General features: G+C 46.2%; 1 protein-coding gene and 1 pseudogene across 5 annotated transcripts in view; one reads left to right on the top strand and one right to left on the bottom strand.

The window, feature by feature from the left end:
* Positions 1–14764, top strand: part of cnot10 (CCR4-NOT transcription complex, subunit 10) — a 43094-nt gene that overhangs the window by 15949 nt on the left and 12381 nt on the right. For 3 of the 5 annotated variants that reach the window (XM_072461683.1, XM_072461682.1, XM_072461680.1), the window contains 8 exons: positions 3787–3923; positions 5402–5485; positions 5565–5648; positions 6065–6182; positions 6757–6906; positions 7574–7776; positions 8056–8177; positions 12839–13018. In XM_072461683.1, coding sequence (XP_072317784.1) covers positions 3787–3923; positions 5402–5485; positions 5565–5648; positions 6065–6182; positions 6757–6906; positions 7574–7776; positions 8056–8177; positions 12839–13018 — 1078 coding nt within the window. The remainder of the gene's footprint in view (positions 1–3786; positions 3924–5401; positions 5486–5564; positions 5649–6064; positions 6183–6756; positions 6907–7573; positions 7777–8055; positions 8178–12838; positions 13019–14764) is intronic. The other 2 variants (XM_072461681.1, XM_072461685.1) reach the window with 1 other exon arrangement.
* Positions 10230–11910, bottom strand: LOC140374689 (tripartite motif-containing protein 16-like; annotated as a pseudogene).

Genomic DNA, 14764 nt, shown 5'->3' with positions numbered 1-14764 from the left:
TTATAATAACTACACCTTCATTTGCCTGAGACTTGATTAATAGTGAACATGTAGTTTATTAAGCATGATTCAAGCTTAGTAAACTAACTAATTGAGGTTAGTGTATTAAGTATGTACCTGAATCATTCTCAATAAACTCTTTGGTTCACTATGAGTTAAGATTCATGCTTTATTAAGGAAGTAATAAGTGTAAGTTAGATAAAATTTACCCAATTAATTTGTTTTTTTTCATCCACTAAATGTATTTCTTCTCGCTCCCAGTGTCGTTTTTAGAGCTAGGTTTTGATTCAAATTTCAAGAATCAATTCGATTCCGATTTTTACGTTTCAAAATCGTTTTGTTTTTTTTTCTTCGATTTGACTGTGTAGAGAAGCAACACATTAAAACTAGTATTATATCAATATTAAACAGCAAATCTTACAAGTATTGGTAGTTACTGATTGCTGGAAGACTGAAAAGGTTAACTTAAGGGTCAATCTACCTTCAAGAAAGATAATTCAGGACAATAAATGGAGGACATCATTGAGGTGACGACATCTGCAACAGTGGATTCCTACTGGGACACTAACCAGTGCATTATTATTATGCTTGAAAATAATTAAGAATTCACCCAAAAGCGGTTGCTACCAAAAGCATTTTTATTTTAAAACTGCTCACACACTGCCAGTACTGAAACTGGAAGTATAAAATGTAAATCGGGCAAGGACTCTCCACCCACCTGGAGAGGGCAAGGACTCCCCACCCACCTGTAGAGGGCAAGGACCCCCCACCCACCTGGAGAGGGCAAGGACCCCCCACCCACCTGGAGAGGGCAAGGACACCCCACCCACCACCTGGAGAGGGCAAGGACTCCCCACCCACCTGGAGAGGGCAAGGACTCCCCGCCCACCTGGAGAGGGCAAGGACTCTCCGCCCACCTGGAGAGGGCAAGGACTCTCCGCCCACCTAGAGAGGGCAAGGACTCTCCGCCCACCTGGAGAGGGCAAGGACTCTCCGCCCACCTGGAGAGGGCAAGGACTCTCTCTCCACCCACCTGGAGAGGGCAAGGACTCTCTCTCCACCCACCTGGAGAGGGCAAGGACTCTCTCTCCACCCACCTGGAGAGGGCAAGGACTCTCTCTCCACCCACCTGGAGAGGGCAAGGACTCTCTCTCCACCCACCTGGAGAGGGCAAGGACTCTCTCTCCACCCACCTGGAGAGGGCAAGGACTCTCTCTCCACCCACCTGGAGAGGGCAAGGACTCTCTCTCCACCCACCTGGAGAGGGCAAGGACTCTCTCTCCACCCACCTGGAGAGGGCAAGGACTCTCTCTCCACCCACCTGGAGAGGGCAAGGACTCTCTCTCCACCCACCTGGAGAGGGCAAGGACTCTCTCTCCACCCACCTGGAGAGGGCAAGGACTCTCTCTCCACCCACCTGGAGAGGGCAAGGACTCTCTCTCCACCCACCTGGAGAGGGCAAGGACTCTCTCTCCACCCACCTGGAGAGGGCAAGGACTCTCTCTCCACCCACCTGGAGAGGGCAAGGACTCTCTCTCCACCCACCTGGAGAGGGCAAGGACTCTCTCTCCACCCACCTGGAGAGGGCAAGGACTCTCTCTCCACCCACCTGGAGAGGGCAAGGACTCTCTCTCCACCCACCTGGAGAGGGCAAGGACTCTCTCTCCACCCACCTGGAGAGGGCAAGGACTCTCTCTCCACCCACCTGGAGAGGGCAAGGACTCTCTCTCCACCCACCTGGAGAGGGCAAGGACTCTCTCTCCACCCACCTGGAGAGGGCAAGGACTCTCTCTCCACCCACCTGGAGAGGGCAAGGACTCTCTCTCCACCCACCTGGAGAGGGCAAGGACTCTCTCTCCACCCACCTGGAGAGGGCAAGGACTCTCTCTCCACCCACCTGGAGAGGGCAAGGACTCTCTCTCCACCCACCTGGAGAGGGCAAGGACTCTCTCTCCACCCACCTGGAGAGGGCAAGGACTCTCTCTCCACCCACCTGGAGAGGGCAAGGACTCTCTCTCCACCCACCTGGAGAGGGCAAGGACTCTCTCTCCACCCACCTGGAGAGGGCAAGGACTCTCTCTCCACCCACCTGGAGAGGGCAAGGACTCTCTCTCCACCCACCTGGAGAGGGCAAGGACTCTCTCTCCACCCACCTGGAGAGGGCAAGGACTCTCTCTCCACCCACCTGGAGAGGGCAAGGACTCTCTCTCCACCCACCTGGAGAGGGCAAGGACTCTCTCTCCACCCACCTGGAGAGGGCAAGGACTCTCTCTCCACCCACCTGGAGAGGGCAAGGACTCTCTCTCCACCCACCTGGAGAGGGCAAGGACTCTCTCTCCACCCACCTGGAGAGGGCAAGGACTCTCTCTCCACCCACCTGGAGAGGGCAAGGACTCTCTCTCCACCCACCTGGAGAGGGCAAGGACTCTCTCTCCACCCACCTGGAGAGGGCAAGGACTCTCTCTCCACCCACCTGGAGAGGGCAAGGACTCTCTCTCCACCCACCTGGAGAGGGCAAGGACTCTCTCTCCACCCACCTGGAGAGGGCAAGGACTCCCCACCCACCTGGAGAGGGCAAGACACCTTTTTTCGGTTGAGCATTAGCATAATTAACCAATTAGCATTAGTCTTGAAGAGCCCTTTACAAGACACTCTGTGGTTTGGAGTTTATTATTTATTTAGAGCTCCATTAACTTCGACATTGTCAGCTTCTCTTCTTGGACTAATTTTAAAGTTCAAATAATTAATAATTAAAATGTTCATGACTTACACAGTAATAGAAAAACTTTCTATTTGCTTTCAGCTTATTTACAGATATGTAGTTTCAGGAAATGCAGTTTAACCATCTTTACATCGATTCGTACAATTGTTTAGTTGCTTTTGGTAGATACTTGTTAATCCTCACACAGATATTCAGTGTGTCATTGTTCCTCACGCAGATCTTCAGTGTGTCATTGCTCCTCACACAGATCTTCAGTGTGTCATTGTTCCTCACGCAGATCTTCAGTGTGTCATTGCTCCTCACACAGATCTTCAGTGTGTCATTGTTCCTCACACAGATCTTCAGTGTGTCATTGCTCCTCACACAGATCTTCAGTGTGTCATTATTCCTCACACAGATCTTCAGTGTGTCATTGTTCCTCACACAGATCTTCTTCAGCTCGTCCCAAACACTCTCAGATCTGGAGTACATTAGGTTCTGCTTCTTGACCCTTCACAAAAACACAGGATTCGTCTTTGCACATGATCGTTTCAGAAACGAGAAGACCATCGCCTGGTTCAGACCCGGTTCTGTCCTGGTTCTGTCCTTGTTCAGACCTGGTTCAGACCTGGTTCCGACCCTGTTCTGTCCTGGTTCTGTCCTGGTTCAGACATGGTTCAGACCCGGTTCTGTCTTGGTTCAGACCCGGTTCTGTTCTGGTTCAGACCCGGTTCTGTCCTGGTTCTGTCCTGGTTCAGACCCGGTTCTCTCCTGGTTCAGACCTGGTTCTGTCCTGGTTCAGACCCTGTTCTGTTCTGGTTCAGACCCGGTTCTGTCTTGGTTCTGTCCTTGTTCAGACCTGGTTCAGACATGGTTCAGACCCGGTTCTGTCCTGGTTCAGACCCTGTTCTGTCCTGGTTCTGTTCTGGTTCAGACCCGGTTCTGTCCTTGTTCAGACCTGGTTCAGACCTGGTTCTGTCCTGCATCTGTCCTTGTTCAGACCTGGTTCTGTCCTGCATCTGTCCTTGTTCGGACCTGGTTCGTACCTGGTTTTGTCAGTATAGTCATCATGTTATTTGCCCTAGAAGAGAAGTTCGCGCTGTGGGTCAGCTTCCTGCTGGTGGACCTGTACCTTCTCACCTTTCAGCCGGAGAAGGCCCTGCACCTTCTCACGCTGCTGGACAAGCTCAGCGTCCAGGGCGGTGGCAAGAACGGCAAAGAGGTCAGACGCACGGACACCAAACACTGGCTTCAAAATCTACGCAAATGTTGACTGTTGTTTTGTAACAGTTGTTGTTCTTGTGGCTCAAAGACCACTTTAACTGGGGCTTAATGACTTAGATTTGTGTTTTAATGGTAGGAATCGCCTCACGTTCACATTTTAAACAGATTTTTGTTGAGTTTGTTGAGGTCTATACTACTTGATTTGCAGCTTTTAAATAAAATAGAACAGTTGAGGTTTTAGTCCTAAAGGCGTAATGGACGATTTTTTTGCCTAAATCTGAGTCTTATTTCCTCGTGGCGTCGACGGCCGATTAGTACTGCCGCGTATCAATCATAGAACGCACCTACTGCTCACCTGCAGCCTCGTCTGCTCTTCCCCATGAGAGCAGCACGTTTCCGCATGTCTAAGCGCATGGATCTATCATAATATAGTTCCTCAGTGTACGGGACAAAATGAAGACGGAGAAAGACAGTTCGAGCTGACTCAGAAGAGACGGAAATCTATTGGAGACGAGAGCGCTGATAAACAAACGCACGTGTGTGTTGTGTCAGTCCACACGGGGGAGTGGCATATGCATGGGGGAGTGGCATGCGCTTCAGAGTTCTCAAATCGGCGAAAAATCGTCCATTACACCTTTAAACATATAAATACTGTAAGCCAATTTAACAAAGAAGCTTACATAGCATTATCCCGCAGGGGGCAGTGAGAGACTGTTGTGTCACTGCAGATGGACAGCTTTGACTTTCAGATTCCATAAAGTGGCAGAACAACAGGCTCATGAGAAGGTTTATTGAATTAGTGATGGTTGTTTTTCTATAGACCCTGTGCATCCCTGAATCTGCCGTATTTTCCGGATTATAAATCACAATAGCCAAAAAATGCATTAGAGGGAAGAAAACATATATGAGTCGCACTGGAGTATAAATTGCGTTTTTTAATTTATTTTGATAAAATCCAAGACCAAAAACAGACGTTTCATCTTGAAATGCAGTTTAAAATAATAAGAGATTAGAGATCATGGTGAATAGGTGTACGTATGCTAACGCTAACACCTTCAGCTACATGAGGCACAGACAGAACTGTGGTAAGTGTCTGGTATGTTAACGTAACATATGAACAGTTATTCAGATAACTATAGCATAAAGAACATGCTAACAAGTTTACCAAAGCATCAGTTTTACCCCAAATCACTAAATCCATTGAATTCTTCTTCCTCTGTGTCACTTCTAAACAACTCCACAAACTCCAGAGGAAGAGGAAGTGCTGATTCTTCTTCTGTGTCGCTTAAAGCCTAAAGCGCCCTCTTGCTGTTATGTGAAATGCGGTTGCCAGTGTGAAAATAACAAATAATATTACATATCGCTCCGACCCGGCCAAAAACGATGTAAAAAGGTGCTACTTATAATCCAGAAAATACGGGACTAAAAATGGCAAATTGTTTGGATGTAACTTAAAGAAGACTATGTTTTTTCTAGAACCACAATTCAAACAAAGAGGCGGCGAGTCAGAAGGCGGAGTTCGCAGCAATGATGGAAGCGGCAAAGTCCAAGATGCACCAGGTGAAGCCACAACACGTTTTCTCTTCGCGACTCGCGCTTGTGTCGTTCTCACGCCTCCTCCTCTCTCTGTGTCTTCCAGTACAAAGTCCGAGCGTATATCCAGATGAAGTCGTCCAAAGCCTGCAAACGTGAAATCAAGTCCGTCATGAACACGTCCGGGAACGTAAGACGAGCGCTTTCAAGTGGTTGATTGTGGTGGGGTTTGGGGACGTCGCAGTATCAAATGTTAGCGTTACGGTTATAGTGAGTGACAGTTAAGTGTGATACAAATAGCCAGATGAAATACGGTGTTGTTTTTTTGAACAAAAAATAATTAAATATAATTCTTAAATTGTCACGTTTCTTTTTTTTTTTTGGTTCTAACGGTTATATTGTGACCTGAATGATCACTATTATCGATGAACCGAATAATCGTGATGTCCCTTCGTGGGACCCGGATGGACGAACTGGGAGCTTTAAACTCAGAGATTACAGAGATTGGAATAGCAATAGCTGCTAGCATGTCACTGCCTAGTACTCTTCATCCTCCTCACAAGCGCCGATCATTTTCTTTTTCTCTTTCTCCTTTTCCTCCTACAGTCTGCGCCGTCCCTCTTCCTCAAAAGTAACTTTGAGTATTTACGAGGAAACTACAGAAAAGCGGTGAAACTCCTCAACAGCTCCAACATCGCCGAGCACCCAGGGCCTCTCAAGACGGGTGAGAACGAACGGTGTTTTGGAGATGTGCACCATTAGAATGTCAAGTTTGTGTTTAATAAGAAAACTAAAAAAGCCAGATTTTCTGATCAGAAAAAAACAATATTATTCAAACTTGCACAAACACAACAAAAGCCCAATTATATTATTTTCCAATTTTTCCTTTTACATTGGACAATAACCCTTAAGCAGGAAAACCCCTTTTATAAATATTGTTAAAAAACTTGAGTTGCAACAGTTAAAACACAGAATAAAACACTTAAGTCGTTAGTTATGAGCTATATTTGTCATAGAAGTTACTTATTTGACTCCATAAAGCTCAGATCTTACTGTACAGTAGAAAAATAACAATTTCCCACTATGTACATACAAAAAATGTACATACGAAAAATGTTCGGCCCAAAAACGTGCTGTTCCTTGCGTGCTGTTCTTATATAGTGAAAGAGTGATGATAGGCCTGCTTTAGGGTTTAGAGATAGAACTTAGTTGATGTAGTTCTCTGTGCCGCCTGTAGAGGGCTGGCACAGCCTCTCCTCGTGTGAACCTAGCCCCGTCTGCTTGTGTGTCTCCTCCAGGTGAATGCGTTCGCTGTATGTTCTGGAACAATCTGGGCTGCATTCACTTCGCCATGGGCAAACACAACCTGGGCATTTTCTACTTCAAGAAGGCGCTGCAGGAGAACGACCACACGTGTGCGCAGCTGGGAGACGGAGGCAGCGGCCCAGGCAAGGACCTCGCATGGAGTCCCATCGGACGCCGTTGGGACCGGCACGCAATCGCACGCAGACAACACGCTTCAATCGTTTTGTAGTTGCATTGGACCCCATAACAAGATAACAAGATCCCCCAGATAGCTCTTAAAGTTGCAATGTGTATTTTTTCTGGTGAGGCCGATGTTACTGATTTGGCTTGCAGGTTCCACATTTTATTGTGTTGAATATATACTTTTTCTTTCTTCTAACCCTGTTCTCACACTGTTCCTCGTCGCAAACTCGGCTGGAGCACATTTAGCTTCATTCAGTTTGATGAATCCCGGTTAGAAAGTCCTCTCCCTCCGAGCGTCAAAAATACTCCGTTCTGAATCTCTTCCTTAACTGACGTTTCCTCCAGCTGCGACGCGGCTCAAAGAATCTTCTGCTGTTTTTTTTTCTCCGTCCAAGAGAAGCCTGTCTCTACCAGAAAAGTTAGATAGTGTTTTTTCTTTTCATTTTTCACAGTTATGACCGAACAGTTTTTGTGTCTCGTGGATAGACCTTGTAATTACATACAAATTTACCATAAACATCTACATTTTGACCAGTTTAACCACAGCTCCGCCGATCAAAGTCGTACTTACGACCATGGTTAGAACGACTCGGCCCCGTTTTACCTTTCGTCGTGTTCTGTTTGCAGCTAAGAAGTTTGCGGGGATCCCCATGTGTGCGCTGCTGTCAAACAAGCGCTACGAGCTGCTGTACAACTGTGGCATTCAGCTGCTGCACATCGGGAGGCCCCTGGCGGCATTCGAGTGCCTGATGGAGGCGGTGCAGATTTATCACTCCAACCCACGACTCTGGCTTCGACTCGCGGAGTGCTGCATCTGCGCCAACAAAGGGGTACGCGCCACATTCAAGCGGCGGCCGTTCAGGACGCACGCCGCTTTAATCCAGACTCGCGTGGATCTGTATAAAGAATAAAGGGAGAGAATCTGGATTTAGTTACAAGTAGTAGTAGTAGTATACACATGAAAAAACTCCTCATACAAGTGAGTTAAGTGGTGTTCTTGTATATTTCGGATGCAATGGTAGCAAAGCATTTATTATTTTTTCACCAACTTATGCATACGTCTTGTGTTGGCCCAACATATTTAAAAGCATCCGGTTCTGCTCTTCCAGGGCTCGGAGCAGGAGAGTAAAGGCCTTCCCTGTAAAAAGGGAATAGTCCAGTCCATCTTGGGTCAAGGGTATCACCGGAAGATCATCCTGGCCTCTCAGTCCACCCAGAGCTCCCCCTACAGGTCAGTGTGTTCACCAGGGCTTATTGGTTTAGTTTGTCTTGTCTAGCACTTAAGGGAGACAAATCACGCAAATATACTTTTTTTGAGATTTTAACCTGTGCTAATGTTCTCTCATCAAAAACATACCTGGAGTTGTATTTTGGATGAATGCAAATTGTGACAAAATTGTGACAAATCGAGTCGTAGGTCCGTAATCGTTGATCAAATCGAGTCACGAAAGTCCTGAATCGCTACACCCCACATGTTTGCTTTTTGTAGAATAATTTAGTCAAGTCCAAACCATGATATACCAAAGGAAAGGTTCAAGGTTCACCGCCATCCTCAAACCTCAAGCCCAGCGAGAACACTGTACTGCTAATGTTGGCACCAGTCACAACATCCATCAGGACATAAATTAACAGGCATCTAAATAATTTTAACTATACAAATATTTAGAGTGACTATTCCAGTATGTGGAAATAAAGGCCGTGGCTACAAAGCCGCGGCGCGGTCACATAGCCCAGCAGTTTCAGGAGCCGTGGCACGGCCATATAGCCTCATGGCTAACCCTAGCCCTAACCTTAACCCTGAACCTAACCCCAAGACCTAACCCTAAGCCGGTGCGGTCTAACCCAGCACGGTCAAATAGCCCAGCAGTTTCAGGAGCCACGTCACAAAATAACATGGCAGTTTCGCGGCTTCTGTAGACACTCCCGGAAACAAAACGCTGCATTCTAAAGGCTGGAACTCAAACTGATCAGGGAGGGTTTGAAGCTTGACAACTACTCAAGCACACATGAGGAACACCAGAGCCTTTTAAGAAAACATTACCACTGTAGCACTCGTTTTGCATTATTATTAACGGTACTGAATAGTGCCAAAAGTAGCATAAATGCTAACGACGTAATAAACATTTCTTAAATCTAACTGGACAATAATGAACCAGAAGACAAAGACATGGAAACTTGTGTTTATTTTATCAAGTCCCGCACTACATACATTTGTGAACTACTTGAAAGTTGGATATTTACTGTTATCATTCGCTTGCAAATGTAACAAAAAGAATATAAACGACACATTTTTCTGCGCTATCTGCTAACAAAATGGTTCATTAATTTTTATTTTGCAGACTCATTAAAATGAATGGACATATCAGCACCAGACTGTATGTGCAAATCAGCTCTGGAGGGTCTATACTTTGATCAATTAGAATTACACAGCAATCTTTTTGTATACTTTTGTAAAATATGTTGTCGTCATATCAACTGACACGGTCCTTTTTTTGTTTACTTCAAAAGGCGAATTCAGATCTAATTACTCAAAGTATTTGTAAAACGCGTTACAGCTGTGATGGCTGTTCAGGTTTTTTCCGTTTAGGGAAAATTGCAGTGGATCCGTGAGTGAACCGAGTCTGAACTCTGTGGAGGAGCCTTATGGTTTGACCCTGAACACTGTCCTGACCGGACTCCGTCGAACATAAATATGTAAACATCATTGGCCAAGAATAAGATATTGAGTTTGGTGTTGCAGTCTAAAGCCCAGGATCTCTCATTTTCACCAAACCCACAGTCTCTCTGTGTCTTCATAAGTAGCTGCTATTAGAACCCCCTCGCTCCACAGTTTGTCATCATTGTGGTATCAAAATTGGTATCAAACCTTTTCCTTAATATGGAAATCAAGTTTGAAATTGAACTTACTTCACCTCTGATGATTAATGAAAATGAAAACATCTGAATTAAAATCCAAAGAACCAACTTTTATTGACAAAAAGATTCCAAACGACACAAAGCCCAACACTTAACACATACAGAAATATATACTTGAGATTAGATTTTATGAATTTGTGGTGTCTGCTGGTTTAGTGGTTAAAGAAGCAGAACGTATGATAAAATAGTCAGCAATAAAATAGAGATAGAAATGTACTTGTTTTTATGAATCATGTTTTTGTACTTCCCCATCATTATTAAACAACATTCAATAATAAGGCAATGTTTTTAAAGATTTTGAGACAAGCAGTGTTGAGTACATTCCATAAATCTCGTCTTTGTTCTTCCAGTGTTTCTCAAACTCTGGTTCTGATGCTGTTTTTATGCCCTGAGAGCAGCAAGTCCAGTTTAAGTCTTGGTTTAGTAATTGATCAGGATCCAAAAGGTCTCGACTGTGACTGTTCGGGAGGTCATTTCAGTTTAAGGAAATGTGCAGTGGCTCCAAACCAAACACAGACTCAAGCTTGTAGAGGTAGAGGAGTGAACTGAGTCTGGACTCTGTGGAGAAGCCTCATGGTTTGAACCTAAACACTATAAAAAGACAGAGCCCCTGCGCTGTGGTCCAGGTAAACCCCGATTCTGGACCTGACCGGACCTGGGATCTCGGACCAGACTTTGTTGAACCCAAATGAGTGACCACCACTGTGACAGAGTAAGGCTCAGGATTTCTGATTGTTTCCAAGCACACAGTCTCTCTGTGTCTTTATAAGCAGCTGCTATTAGAACCTCCCCCCCTTTCCACTTCACCTCCCAGTAACATCGGCCCGTCAGCTCCTCTGGACTCAGGACCTGCCACACACTGAATCTGTCTGGATGATCAGGATAACTCTGCTCTTTACCCACACGTGTTACTCTTCTGTTTCCATCAGACAGTGACAGATGTTTACTTGCTGTGTTTGGGTCCAGAGTGATGTCTCGTGCATATCTGAGGAAGTCCTCACTGCAGCTCGGCTCAGGCCTCAGTTCATCCTGGACTTTAACCATGGCCTCCTCCAGAAAGACCTCCAGTTTGTCCCTGAGTGTAGCCACAGCTCTGGACACGTACTCGAAGTCCCTCCTTGATCTTGTTTGGATCCTGGACTCTGGACGCTGTGTGTCTGTGGCCAGACATGCTCCTCTTCAGCTCAGTCACGTCCTGCTGCAGTTGGTCCTGGAGCTCTTGGACTGGGCTCAGTTGGGTCTTCTCCTGGGAGAGGATCTGCTGCTCCACTTCAGAGCGTCTTTTCTCCAGGAGAAGGACCATCTCTCTGAAGCTGTCCTCGCTGCACTGCAGCGCTCTCTGGGCAGAGCAGCTGATGTCCTGGGCCTCCTGTTGGAGTCTCTGCAGGTCTGTCTCTTTGTGTTGGAGGCTCTGGAGCAGCAGGGCCCTCCTGGCCGGCAGCTGTGCCTGCCTCTGGGCCCTCTCTGAGGCAGAGGACACGGTGTCGTGGCCCTTGTGATGCTCCATAACAGAACATCTTATTGACCTCGTTGTGCTCAGAGCACAGGTTCTCCTGGAGGTGGTGTGAGGGCGCCACCAGCTGGTGTCTCTGAAGCGCTGCAGCGTCATGATGAGGCTGGAGGTGGCTCTCACAGTAAGAGGCCACACACTGCAGACAGGAGCGCAGCGCCTTCAGCTTCCTCCCAGTGCACACGTCACAGCTCACATCTCCAGGAGCGGCGTAGCAGCGGTCAGCAGGGGGCGCTGTGAGCCCTCTCCTCTTCAGCTCCTCCACTAAACCTGCTAACATGATGTTTTTGATGGGGACAGGCCTGGGGCTGAAGCTCTGCCTGCACTGAGGGCAGCTGTAGACCGGCCTCTCTGTCTCCTCTCTGTCCCAGTGGCTGTGGATGCAGCTGCTGCAGTAGCTGTGTCCACAGGGAATAGTGAGCGGCTCCTTCAGGTCCTCCAAACACACGGAGCAGCTCAGAGCCGCCGGGTCCACTGTGCTCTGCACCATTTCTCCCTCTGAGAGCAGGACGAGTGTCACTTCCTCATAACAGAAACTTAAAGATGCCATAACATGCTTTTTTTCACGTTTCGTAGTCTATCTTAAGTGTATAATTGATAATAATAAGGGTTGTGCAACACCCTTAACATAATAGTTAACCTTGGACCCCCTCACCAACCCAGAAATGCAAACGGCTTGGTTTGATATTCGCCCCCACCCTTGCGAAGAGCGATCTGGCTCCCCCGCCCAACCCGTGACGTAGTCTCAGAGCGCGTGTGTGCCCCGCCCACCCGTGACGTAGGGTGTGCCCCACAGCTGTCTGCGCCGCGCGACTGAGTGAGAAACGATAGCACTTCAGATCAACACACACTTTAGTCTCAAAGGTGTGTGCGTGTGCGTGTGCGTGTGCCCGTGCGCGTGCCCGTGCGCGCGTGCGAGAGAGATCATTAATGACGTTTTGGGCCTCTTTGAGCCGTGTTTCGTCGTAAATCGAAGCAGAAAAACTCTGGAATGGGCTTGTAGGGAGACAGCAGCGCGGAGAGGGGGGATAATGACGCGGTCTTGCCCCACCGCCCGTCAGTTTGGAGATTCGCGGAAAGGAGATAGTCTGTAATATAGCTAAAAACTACGGGAATCAATCAAAAAAACAGTCTGGGTACATATATGAAGCACAAATAGCAATGTAAGAAGGTTAAAAGCTCTGAAAAGTCGATTTTGCATGTTATGGGACCTTTAAAGAGAGAGTGTGTGCGTGCGTAGACACACGCACAACACCGTATGTATGTGCATACATGTCTCAAGTGATTCATGGAGGGGTAAACGGAACAAAATCTACTGTGCACTGGGGACCACGTGCACACTAACTTGTACACGTGCACACTAACTTGTACACGTGCACACTAACATGTACACGTGCACACTAACATGTACACGTGCACACTAACATATGTGAAAACAACCTAAGTGAGTACTTTGTTTCCTGCAGTGAGGGTCAGTCGGGGGCGATCCCTGTGGCCAGTATGGAGTTCGCAGCCATCTGCCTCAGAAACGCGTTACTGTTGCTCCCAGAACATCAGCAACAAGACGCCAAAACAGAGAACGGGTCCAAAGGTTCCAGTCAGTCCGGGAGCACGGAGAGCGGCAGCGAGAACAGCGACTTCTGCAGGTCAGAACCCTGCATTACATCACTTACTTTAACTTTGGCACTAAGTACAATCTACGGCACATTTGTTTTTGTCGTATACAAATTATGAATGTCACTCTTGTTAACTTTTGAGACAAATGTTCATAATAAAACGTTCAATACATAACGCACTATGGCTTTGTCCATGTATTGAACGTTTTATTAGTAGTCCTCTTTAATGTAAGGGCAGTGTGTTCAGATCACTTTGACTGAAGCTCAGTGATAATGTGGGTAAAGTATTAGTGCACACAATCCAGTTTTCTATTTGCAGAACAATTGCTCAGTCATTGGCACACCGTGAATATATCTGAATTAGGGCTGTGCTATAGTGGTTTCAGTTATTACAAAATGTTTTTAATGGTAATATTTGTGAGCAGGCTTTTAGATGGGTTTCGAAAACACCCCGTCCAAATAATGTCCGGGGGTACGGGGGCCGACTAGGCGAAAAAAAAAAAGTAGCTTCGGCATTCTCCGGACCACGGCTCGGCAGCCAATCAGAGCCAAGCACACAAATTTTGTCGACCAATCAGCGCGCAGCATGCAAATTTTCAATTGTAAACAGTAAACTTAAATGGCAGACTATTGTCAAATGCTTCCCGATTTATTAATAAAATGGCCGTCTACATTTTAAAATACCCCGTCCAAAATACGGGAAGACGGGTCTAAAAGCCTGTTTGTGAGAAAATACAGTTTATTATAAACTCTGTACATATAACAAATTTAGTCAAAAGTTCAAATACTGTAATGTATAATATTTATTGTAAATTTAAGTTTGTTGCTCCAATGCCCCCTCATTTTTAGGCTTTTTTTAGGGTGGTAAGATAATTTCTGAAATCTTTCCAATAAAGTTTAGAGAGGAGTAACTGCACTGACAATATTTACTTTTTGAGAGTAATATTTAGATTCAACTAAGTAAAGATAATAGCCATTTGTTTAGGCTACCCCAAATAAATTGTCTGTTTGCTGTAACCCGAGTCAACATTTTTTAAGTGGCTCGGACGGTAGGCAAATTCTTATTTTTTTTACTTTGAAGGCAAATAAAGATCAAAATTTTGCAATTTTTTGAGTCTGAGTGACCACCAGGGGTCAGGCTTCAACAGTCAATGACGGAAAACGTCTATCAACCCGATCGGGCGACTAAATTTCCCGATTTTAAGATATTTTAATCAACCTTTTGTATGCCGCTATCCTTTAATTTGGTAGCTAAGGCGAGCGGGGGGAACATGCCGGGGACACGGGCACCGCCATGTTTGTTGTGATGACGCTGCTGGGCGTGTTTCAATCCCAGAATGCATTTGCTTAAGTCAAATTTCACACCCTGACAGAGAAACACATGTCCTATGGAGACTTCAGTGGTGCCGACAAAGGCAAACCAACTTGTCAAAAGCACTACGACGACTCCTATGCGCGCTCTGTTATGTTACAGATGCATGTGGAGGACTGAAAATGAAGATGCACATGTGTTGTGCAGTGCGTTATCAGTCCTTTGAGATGAAAGACACGTCTATCAGCGTGATAAAAAATATTCAACATGGCGGTTTAGGAAAGTCCGGTCGGTAAGTCGGCGAAATAATTTAAAAATAAAAGATTTTGAAGTTTTTTCAACAAAATGCTGATTTTTTTTTCCAGTCGGCTATTTTCATAGCGGGTCGGTCGTGTTACAGCAAACAGACATATTATTTTGCCTATCCTTATTTTGTGTCCTTTAATTTCATTGAAAAAGTAAGT

The sequence above is a fragment of the Eucyclogobius newberryi genome, unplaced genomic scaffold (assembly GCF_026437365.1).
Source record: "Eucyclogobius newberryi isolate DKJ021-1_F unplaced genomic scaffold, fEucNew1.0.hap1 SCAF_3, whole genome shotgun sequence".
NCBI classification, from domain to species: domain Eukaryota; kingdom Metazoa; phylum Chordata; class Actinopteri; order Gobiiformes; family Gobiidae; genus Eucyclogobius; species Eucyclogobius newberryi.
Note: the sequence above shows the minus strand (reverse complement) of the source record. Positions and strands in the feature narration are given on the sequence as shown.